The sequence below is a fragment of the Petromyzon marinus genome, chromosome 24 (genome assembly GCF_048934315.1).
Source record: "Petromyzon marinus isolate PM22_M1 ecotype Great Lakes invasive population chromosome 24, UKy_Petmar_22M1.pri1.0, whole genome shotgun sequence".
NCBI lineage: Eukaryota > Metazoa > Chordata > Hyperoartia > Petromyzontiformes > Petromyzontidae > Petromyzon > Petromyzon marinus.
Window position 1 is genome coordinate 11121851 of NC_133690.1, and position 11503 is coordinate 11133353.

At 46.4% G+C, this 11503-nt stretch overlaps 1 protein-coding gene across 4 annotated transcripts in view; it reads right to left on the minus strand.

Annotated features, from left to right (window-relative positions):
* The window catches only part of TRHDE (thyrotropin releasing hormone degrading enzyme), a 238351-nt gene extending 227149 nt beyond the window's left edge, over window positions 1–11202 (minus strand). Inside the window, exons 1-2 of one of the 4 annotated variants that reach the window (XM_032959913.2) lie at window positions 10857–11019; window positions 8619–8695 (exon numbers count right to left, since the gene is read on the minus strand). In XM_032959913.2, the coding sequence (XP_032815804.1) occupies window positions 8619–8695; window positions 10857–10886 (107 nt within the window). In that variant the 5' untranslated portion in view covers window positions 10887–11019. Of the gene's footprint in view, window positions 1–8618; window positions 8696–10856 lie in introns of all 4 variants that reach the window. The other 3 variants (XM_032959912.2, XM_032959915.2, XM_076069402.1) reach the window with 3 other exon arrangements.
* Between the last annotated feature and the right edge of the window lie 301 nt (window positions 11203–11503).

Here is an 11503-nt window from a genome sequence, read left to right on the forward strand (position 1 = left end):
TCCCATCTCCTCCGAGGATATCTGTCCAGCGTGAAAGAGCAGGCAAATCACCCTCTCAGAGGGGGGGCTCTCTAGCAACCCCCCCCCCTCCGTGCGCGAGGATCTTCTGCCAGCAGTGGCGCGAGTGAAGAATTGCAGGGCCGCGCCTCCGTCACCTTCTCGCTGCTCGTCACATCGGGTGGGAATGTCACGTGGCGCGGGGGCAAGCGGCGTCACTAGCTCGAGGGGGGGGGGGGTTCCCCCGCTGCTGAATTGTAATCGATACGGGGGGGTGTGTTGTCGTCTCCCCCCCACCCCCCACCACGGTCCCTCTCCAATCTCACCAAAAAACAACAATGCCCAATAACTTTTTATTACTATTTTGTTGTTGTTTAAGATATAAGGCATAAAGAAACGATTTCCTTTGCTTAATACTCATTGTGGGTACAAGCCGTGTCGGAGGAGTGTTGAGCACCGCGTGTGACAACCCCAGTGAAACTCAAGCTCGATCCCCAACCATGGCTAACGACGTCAACGACCTGACCAGCATGGTCAAGTACCGTCAAACAACACCCACGACTGAAATGATGGCATGGTGAGGGCTTCATCCAGCAGTCGGCTGACAAAAGGTTTTGCGCAATTATTATACGTGGCTGGAATTTTACAGACGTGACAGAGTTATTTTATTAACCTACTAACAATGTGGAGCGAGACGCCCTAGGATGCACACATCTCGAGCATACATTCATGTTTGCGTATGATTATCACGCTTTGAGAATTGCATGACAAATTCACTTCCTTTACCAATTAAGCTAACGTGGTTGTGTAGAATTATATATTATTCATAACCTATGATGCTGAAGCTGTTAAAACATTTATTAAAGGAATTGTGATTTAAACAATCAAAATATATATTTAGCATACATGTATATAATTCAATTAAAATATATAAGATACTGCTTTTGCAATGATGCACAAGCATGCATGTAATAAAAAATCATTACGTTCGTCATCAACACTGTCCTTATAGCTTTCCGATGTGATTTCAGCTCGTTCAACACGATGTCCGACGTTTTGCTACATCTGCTGGGATCTTCATCAGTTCCTGTCGCAAGTGCAGTTGCTGAAGAAGCTCCGAGCACAATGAGCGAAACGTCGGACATCGTGCAGAATAACACACGGAGCACAACCCGAAAGCATCAGAGAGCCACACAGCACAAGAATAAAAACCTACACGGCAGAATCACCATCCACGTCACCATCCATATCACCAGAATATATATGACAGAAATATACCACCCACATCACCAGGCTGACGTTTCAGGCAGTGGTCTTCTACGTTGAATAAGAGTAATTATAAAATGATGTATTGTATGTAACTATGTTCTTAGGCGGACGCGGTATTGTATATATGACGTCATATTGCTCGACTGATATAACAACAACAAAAATCCGGTTGATAGTCTGTTGACTTCGGGCGGGCTGGATTGCCCCAGATTTCCACGTGAACCAATTAACATCAATGCAGTCCCGTGCAGCGGAACATTTGCATAGCAATGCATTTCTTCCCGGGCCACTGTGACACACAGAACCCGAAACCCTATGTGACTCATGAAGGCTTGAACTTAATTGAAAACCTATAGTGTCACCTCCAGGCATCCCCTGTTAATCCACGGTAATGGTCCACTCATATGGAATTAGCCGTGGTGGCAAAATTGAGATTTTAAATTGTCTTTGTCTGCGCGAGGAGCGTATCGATGTGAAAATGCAGCCCACGTTGCCCAGAATGTTGACTCACGCGTAGAGATGCGAGGCAAGGTGACGAATATTTGTGCACGCACGCAAATAAATCACGAGCACAAAGGTGAATAGTCGAATGTTGCAGTTCCACTAAGGCATTTGTCATTGTTTTATCGGGTGTTCATTTAACAAGATTATTTCAGTTCGCTTTTTTTGTGTGCAAAATAACTGCATATTTTGTAAAAACGTCACATACCTGACCATCACCAATTGAGCACGCACAGCCAGTGCAGGTGTAACTGTCATCCTCTATATAGGTGTAGACATGACTGACCTTTCATATCGGCCAAAACCTTGTGAGTCAGTCGGATACGCGATGTTGTATCGAATTTTAAAATGCACACAGGAGCGGCCCCTCTTTTTTTTTTGGGAGCCGTGAGCCAGTGAGTGGTGCTAATTCCACATTACCATGGGGAGAGTATGTATGTTGAACTTCTTTCGCACCGCACGTAGCCAAACGTGCTCATCGAGAAGCCAGTCTTTCCTGATCGCTGTCGAGTTGCCGCCCTCCACGAATTATAAATTATTATCATCAATTAAAAACGAAACAAAGTTGGTCAAATATTTGCGCGTGGGGCCTTTGTCTTCAGCCTCTCGTCAAACATTGTGGGTGAGCGCTCGAGAAGAACGCACGATCGACAGAGGCAGGTGGTGAGGATGATCACCATATCGTTACTCACTCTGCACTGCGTTTTGTTTGAAGGTTTCTTTAACATCGACTGCACCGTGCCCCTCCTGAGTTTTGTGTCCTCCCCATTTAACACGGTCACGCCATGTGGGGGTGGGGGACTACGGCAGGGAGATGCAATTCTTGCGATTTATTTAACCACGCACAGCAGCTGCCACAGTATGATCAGAATCGGAATCTGTGAAAAAATAATAAGAATAGGTTTTACCCCGTCTGGTAATAGAACGGGTGTTAAGATGACCAAACACCAAACAGATACCTTTTGCGAGGAAGCAAGTCTGCATTAACCCATAACTCGGTACTTGCGGTGAAAATGAACTCTGAAAATTATGCATTCACTTTGAAACTGATTGAGACAGCCTTCTTTACGGCCTAGTCTCACCAGTGTCAGATCAGAGAACGCCTCAAGGCTAACAGTACAAGGACAATGCACGTGTCAGAGCATTCATGACTCGGGGTGAGCAGCTATATATCAAAATCTATATTTAGACTGGAGGAATCTGATGAGCTATGAAGCTCTTTTGCACAGACGTCCAGTATGGGTGGGTCAGCAAACAGTACAAAACAACAATAGAAGTGCAAAAATAGAGATGGTAAGCGAGTCATTCAATGTAGATAAATAAATACTTAATTTAATAAGTCCGATTTATCCAGCTTGGGCAAGGCAGAAACAAAACAGTCCTAGACCATACCAGGATAACACCATACAGTAGTTGGCCCTCAATAAAATGTCAACATTAACGTTGAACAATCGATACACAGGTAATGATCACACTTACAAATTGCATTTGGTAACGTGACTGTATTCAGCACTAATTTCTGCTTCAGGATATATCTTTTTTAAAGGAATATTTTGGGATGCTAAGGGAGACAATAAATTTGGTGCTGCAACGGCAAAAGCTCTGTCACCGATTCCAATTCTTGTTCGAGGGATAATGCACGTAATCTTTGTGTTTTCACACCCATTTATGAATGTTCATTATCCTCGGATTGGAAATTGCAAGTGGGCAGTGGAGAGCAGAGCCCTGTTGTGAAGCATTTAACGGCACATTTTGCAGCGGAAAGACATCATGATAATCACATAGGACTGCGCGTCCTTTCCAATTCTGCGTGTTTGTTTCGTGTGTATTATTATGCAACGAGCGAAACACATATTGACATCACTCACGAGTGGCCAGGCCGCGGAATAAATTGCCAAATTCAAAAGAGGTTTACGCAATTAAGTGGCTGAAATAAACGCATGAATAATTAAAGTTCCTCCCTTCTGCACGTTCTCTCCGCCAATCAGTGGACACGTTGGTACACGTGCTCACGGCTGTCGCTTCTCTACCCAAAGCCCTTATGGTTAACCTAACGAAGTCCATTCGCCCGCCCGCACCAATATAGTGCGTTGTGAATAAAAATACATGAAAATATAACTATGCAACGCAGGTCCGAACTTCACATTTACATATAGATAGCAGTCTGTTGTTCTCTTATAACGCGGTAGTAGGTGCGTTCCTGGGGAACACTGCGTTATGGAAAAATCGCGTGATAATAATGTACGCAGGCTGAACAAAGACTGAGGCGCGTGGGTAGCGTCTAGAAGCATCCAGCAGCATCCCGCCTCGTGTGACGCTACGCCGAGGCAGCCGCACGACCGCCTTATTCCTATCCGCGCGACGTAGTTCCGTTCGCTCAATCGCGTTATATCCAATTCGCATGCGCGTTATAAAAACTGTCCCCTGATACTCTTTGGTTCTTTCGGTAGATTCACGGAGGTAGAAAAATGAAATAAAACATAATGTTGTAACAGCTCTCTCGCTGGTTCAGCAGTTCCACTGCTGGATATTTTTTTTTCCACCTGAGGACGACCTCTTGTGTTGCGATCGAAACGTCGTGATATATTATTTTTTGTTTATTTTTTTGTTTAATTTTATTTTTCTACCTACGTGACTTTACCGAAAGAACCAAAGAGCATGGATTCCTGCAGTCACGAAAGCTTCAAATCAAGATTGTCCCCTAATACATTCCTAGCGTTATATCCAATTCGCGTTAGGAAAACACGCGTTACAGGAGAACAGACTGTACAGTGTCATACCTTTTAATGATTTTTGCTACGCAATACATCTTGGTTTTAAAAGGCAAAGAACTATGTGATTCAACACATACAGACCATATTCTCCGGACTATAACACACACTTGCGTGTCCTGTATGTACCGAATGATAAAGACGCACCCCCAACATTAACCAGATTTGTATAACTTTATTGATCCTGCAAATATAGCAAGCTACTTTATTGCTACCACACAGCCACCTGTAACATTACTTTAGTTATTGCTCTGGAGGCTAGGAGATCGTTGATCGATGTTCGGTGGTCGCGCGGTTGGTGACTTCTCACTTAACAGAGTGGTCTGCAAGAAGGCTGTCATCTTCCATTGCATAGCATTGCTGCATTTCCAGCATTCACTGCATTCCCTGGATTATGAGATTCCACTCATCTTCCGAGAATCCATGAAGGTTCCCTCTTGCAAATCAAAACGCCTAATCCTGGTCTCGTAAGTTATCACCTGGCTAAACAAAGTACACCGGACTAGGCTTGATAACTTGTAACTAAATATTTTTTCTACCTTTATTTTCAAGTACATTTTTTGGGACGTCATATTTTCAAAATCACCTCAAAAGTGTCTTCTTTCTTCTAAATCAGTCAAAAGTGTGAGGTGCGTCTTAACTTTCCGGAGCCTCTCATAATGTGAAGAATACGTTATACGCACCTATGCACGTGTGTGTGTGTGTGGGGAGCTGTAGTGTAGCCGTTAGCACAATGCGCTATGAACCCGGCGACCCGAGTTCAATTCCCGCTCATGGCCCAACACCAGTGACGATTATCGGAACCTGTCCTGGGGCTGCCCTAGGTCGACTCAGCCTCAAATGGGTATCCTGTGCGGTGTGTAAATACCGCCACTGGGGAGACAAAGGCGGTCGGGCGTGGTGTTGGTTGCCCACCCCCTCGTGTACTGTGCCAGCCTTAATTTGGTTCTCGCTTACAGCACTTGCCCCAACAGTCTGTTAAGGCTATACGGGAGATCTTTGTCTTGTGTTTGTGCAATCTAAGCCCTTTGAAAGGGCCCAGCGAACCTGAATTAAACACCAAGCACAAATTTGCATTGATTTGTTCCTCTTACTAATTAGGTCAGCTAAAATACAAAGAGGGGAAAAAACAAATACAATGATGCATGTCCCGATTCCTCATGCGTGCGTTGGTATTTGTTTTGTAAGCCGCATAAAAGCCAACCGAAGCCGAGTGTCATGCACACGTTTAATTGTATTAATAGAACGATATATTGCACCGTTATATTTTAAGACACGTGCAATTACACACGGCTCTTATTGACACGACCAGGGGGACTGAAGGTTGCCTGACGTTTCTTAATTGACGCCGAAGCCACCGGATTATTTACCAACCTCTCACCCTCGCCCCGGAGATCGTTACGTGCGAGGGTGAAACGTGAAACGAAGACATCTGCTAAAGTTTCGCATTATTTGTGGATGGCAATCCTTCCTAATTTAGGTCATCCGACTGAGATTGAAATCCAGAGGTCGCCGGTTCGATCTCCCCGGCACCACAGTTGAAAAAGTGGCACACGTTTATTAAATACCCCCCCCCACACCCACGTCCCTATCCACCCAGCAGTATAAGTGGGCACTCCGCAGTTAGTCGATCGGTAGGTTCACGTGTGATGGGGTTAAAGTGTGGGTACTCTCCCATCTTCAAAAACACACAGCCAGCGTGGAAGAGTAGGCCAAATATCCTGGAGAAAAGGTCCCCCTAGAGCCACGATATCAAAGGCCCTTTCCAGCAGTAGTGGGCTGAACAAGCATTTGCAGGACTGCACCTTTAGCTTTTCCACCTTTACTATTTTTTTGAGAACTGTGGTGGTTTTATTTTTTTCCAGTGAGGTGGTCGTAGTCGTTAACGCACTGCACGACAAAGCCGGCAAACCCGAGATTGATTCCGGGCCATGGCGAAAAATTAGTGGCGAGTGATATCTGTATCAGTCCTGGCATCGTCTTCACCAACCTATACTACTTACCAGCGTGCTGAAGTATGGTCAAACAACAACCGCGATCGACACAGGATGTGGAGCCCTTCACCCATCAGGAGATTAAGGATGAACATTTATTATTCTTAAAAAAAAAATTTCATTGCACTTCTTACAGTATATTATTTTGATGGCGTCATTTTTATGGAAACAAAGTGTGTCAGTATTGGGAAGGAAAACAACCTCATTATGCTCAGCTGAGCAAATTAAAGCCCGATAATATACAAGCAGCACGAGATATATCACATACACCTGTGTGCGGTAATGTGTAGCAGGCGTCACCTGCTCGCTATTGGCTTTAGCTTCACATGCCACGGGAGGCAAATGATTTGGTTCATTGATGATGGAAATGTTATTTGTGTTTAGCACGAGACTAGACGGAATAAATAACTTTAGGCTGACCGAAGTGAAGTTATTAAGTCTCTGGTGAGTATTTTCCGAGGGCCCAAATTTGCCCATTTTGGTTCACAATTTTTGGAATTGCAAGCATTTGCTCGACTAAAGTGTCATCAATTGTCAGCTCTATGTCCCTTTTGAAAGCATCATTAGCATTTACATTGCTCACTCGTCATTTTCTGCGCATGTCAGATGAACTAGTAACTTGTGTTTAATGTGTAAGATTCTGGACTCGAAGCTTGGTCTTGGAGTAAATCTTGGAAAAAAAGGTAATTATTTAACCAAGAAGGTAATAATTCCACCAATGAAATCGTGCTCGCGTTATTTGCATCTTCCTTAAGCATGTTTGTGTGGCGCGGGAAACTGGAGTGTTCGGAGAAAACTCATGCCGACTTTTTTTTTAAACTATACTAAGCCAGGCGTTGGCAAGCCCGCCGCTCCTGAGCTACACGCGGCTCTTTAAGAACCACTTCGTGACCTTGTGTATTCAGGACCACCGTCTCGTATTCACCACATTCATTGTGGCTCTTAAAATATAAAAACATTTTTTTACCAATTTCGAAAAAAGAGGCCCTCCTTATTTTGGTTTGCCGACCCTCTGTCGTCGGCAATTGGATGCTGCCGTGGCGCGCAAGGCTTTTGCACCGTGGACTTGCAATCCAGAGGTCGCCGGTTCAATCTCCCAGCACAGCAGTTGAAACAATGGGGCAATTTTCTTAAATCCCCCGGCTGCCTCTGTCCGCCCGGGCGATATAAAATTGGTACGCCACACACGCCCATCACGTGACGAATCCCCCATCACGTGGTAGGGTAAAGTGTGGGTAGCCACTTCCACTTTTTCCGAGATGTCTTTCGAGCGTGGATGAGAAGGCCAAATATCCTCTATATAGAGGGGCTCTCGAGCTTCCTTCCCTCGAGTGGAAATAATTTTTTGCCAGCAGTCATTGCCGGGCTACACCTTTACCTTTCACTCGGCAAGTCAAATCAGGCAGTCTCATGAGTGTTGGTGCCTTTTAGAGGAAGATACAACCCGAACGCAAATAAGCTCTTATTTCACAGATATATACTGAGGCTGTGTATCCTGTCCTGTGTGATATGCGTTTAAAACTTTTACATTGACAAAAAAAAACACATTTTAGCTGATATCGGGAGCACAGCAGTTACATTGTACGAGATTCCCTGAGAGTCAAACCGTAGTTGTGGCACCAGTATGCCTAGCCGAGACTTGAATTTTTTTTTCTTAAATTAATTAAGCTTCCCATACAGACCTGACAGCTTCTGGAACACACATAGCAGACATTCCCAAGGCAGTACGGAATTCCTGGGAGACTCGTTATGAAATATAACACCCGTGAGCGGTTACCTAGGGCTTAATTTATGAAATAATTTCTGAGACTCCCACCCCTCCCACCCATTCCTCAATCTCCGAGACCCTATCATGCCCCCATCCCCCACAACCGCCTGATATTTGGGTGCAGAATGGATACATATTTTCAGGAGCTCGGCCCCAGACAGCTCCAGCAGAAAATTAATCCTCTGAGGTTATAGAAATATTCCGTTAGCCTTAGTATCGTGAAATCATTGCGGAATTTTTTTTTTTGCATCAAGAGAGGAAAAAATGAATTCTGGGAGACATGGGGGGGTGGGGGGGACGTGGTCAAGCGTTACTTACGCTTTTAGCACAGCGCCAGCTGGCGATAGATGAGGGCTGCTGCATTCGTCAGAACTGTCGACGCGATCCCGTCGACGCTGAAAACACGACGGCATCGACATCACACGCGGCGCAAAAGATAAGCGAGCGCACGCGCCGCTTGTATCGATGATTGCCGGGTTGTGTGCGAGTCGGCTGTTCGCGGTGGCTAGTTGGGATGCGGCAGCTGTAGCGGTGAGCGCTACAGCTACGCTGGGAACCCGGAGACCGGAGTTCGATACCCTCTCCCGGCCCAACACCAATGACGATTATCTGAACCGGTCCTGGGACTCCCCCAGGTCGACTCAACCTCAAATGAGTACCTGGTGCGGTGTGTAAACATCGCCACTGTGAAGACAAAGGCGGCCGGGAATCGTGCTTGCCACCCACCTCCCTCGTGTGCAGTGGCGGCCTTCATGTGTGCTCGCTAGCAGCACTTGCCCCAACAGCCTCCTAAGGCTATACGGGGGATCTTTGTCTTCGGGATGGCTGCATCGTTGTAATGCCATTTCATGTCCGATAACAAAACCACTGCATTTGCAACCTCGGGCTTGGATAAAGGGCCACACTTTGGTATTGCGGGAATTCAGAAACCTTTGTTGAGCGCAGACTCAGCCGCGCCATGTTGATGAGAGCCAAGAGGTTGACTCGGATGTTCCGTGGATGAACACATTTAAGATGCGAGTGCGAACACCATTACACGCACGGCGCTTTGCCGCGTTGTGCCTATTGCGGGAGGCCCTGGATTCAAAGGAAACCAAACAAATTTCGATTTAAAGCTTTCGTGACTGCAGGGATTCATCTTCTTGGTTTCTTTCGGTAAAGTCACCACGTAGAATGGAAATAAAATAATAAAAATAAAACATAATAAAATAATCATTATTTTATTTCCATTCTACGTGACTTTACCGAAAGAACCAAGAAGATGAAAACCAAACAACAGCAACAAAAAAAGACGCTGCCAAATCAGCCGGTGGCATCGTTTGGAATGTCTCGAGCCGACTGAAAGCATCGCTTTCAGAGCGGCTCAGCAAATGTGAACGGTAATCATTCCAGCGATGTCATTGGCGTGCATCTGCCACAGTGAGTCTACAAGGCATTCAGACTTCACAATTTTGAACTCAATGTACATGTAACCAATATTACATACAATTTTAAATGGGCTCAGAGGTTATGAGAAGAAACAAATGGAGACAATTACTTCACATTACGGGAGTGGTGGGAGTGGGAGGTCACAGGCCAAGGCAAGGGTGCGCAATGTGTATGGTTGTTGATTTTAAATAAATAAATAACTAACCATTAACTATTTTTATTTTACCAGCGAAGGCCCACTGAGCTATGTAGCTCTTTTTCAGAAGCGACCTGGCCACAAACGATAGCTCAACGAAGTGGCTTATCATGTGGAAATGTATAGCAACCGAATGCTCGACATGCAAGCTGAGTCTAAACACGGAGGGGAAACCCGGAGGACCCCGGAACAAAAACCACGGAGAGAAAATCCAAGAAAGCGCCCCACCCCTGAGAATGCCATCATTGATACCGCAGGTTACCGCAACAGAATGACCCTCCGTAAATATCCCCTGCCTGCATAATGATCAGGCACAAGAGCAGAAAAGGCGCATTATCTTACGAATAAAAAACATTTCCCCATATGGCTACGGCTTACTTGGCCCTGCCTGCATAATGATAAGGCGCAAGAGCGGTAAGGCGCATGAGCTTACGAATAAAAACCATTTCCCCATATGGCTACTACGACTTACTTGGCCTCAATTTCAACGTGGGAGCATCAAAAGCCGGTTCAAATGCATTGTGCGTCGAGTAATGCTGTATCATTAACATTTAACGTTCCCTGTTTATTGTAAGCCTTCGTGTGCATCCACGTCTTACTTTTTTAAGCAGCGATGGACGTAAAATCGTATTATTTCTACGTGCACGGACGCACCAAATTTGCTACAGTCGGCTTTGCGACAACCGTTGTAATGGATGAGCGCAACAAGTTATTCATTTTTCCTTTCTCACTTTAGGCCTCGTAGAACATTCCCATTTTGGAACATTCTGGACGTGCAGTTCACGAGCGCCGCGCTGGGAAAACGCCAAAAGCCACCAGACGAACCGGAGGGCCCTTCCCCATTGCTCATCTGCCGAGACGCGAAAACGACGACACGCGGGTAGCACCCCCAGCGTGCACTGGGGGCGCGTGGGGGCGGGGGGGCGGCTTACCTTTTTCTTTTTATGCCTCTGAAATCGCATGGCAGCGAACTCTTACGAGACTCGTCTGAATGCGTTACTCGTTGTGAACAAGCGCGCCACACATCACCCGTTGCTCGGGTGTGCGCAGGCCTCCCCTCCCCCCCACCGGGGGAGCTCGCGACTCGCGGGGCCAAGCGCAAAGGTGGTGGAGGCGGTGCTGGCGTGGGGCGGAAGGGAGAGTCACCTCGCTCGGCATAGTGCGAAAGTGTCCATGAGACACACCGATGCATCCCCCGCGCATTGCGATCACATCAGAGCCCGGGGGGGAGGGTGGTGCAGGGATAACGGCGCGGTGAGTCTCTGCCGTTGCTTGGCAGCAGGGATGATGATGATGGTGGTGATGCGCTTCGAGAGGGCTGACGTCACCCACTTGATGCTACGGAGTATGTACACGCATTGTAATGTTGCGTTGGACTCTTTGCGCACCGTATGTCGCCAACCGTGCGAGTCGGAGGTGTGGGGGAAGGACGTTCAAGCTAGATACACACACACACACAAACTGTTCTGAAGATATGAGTGTTCAATGTAGAGCTGTGTTCTTCACTCATTTTCAGAGAGGGGGAGGGGGGGGCACTTCCGCCGATAAGACATCGTCAGTGTGAGGGCCGCCACGCGTT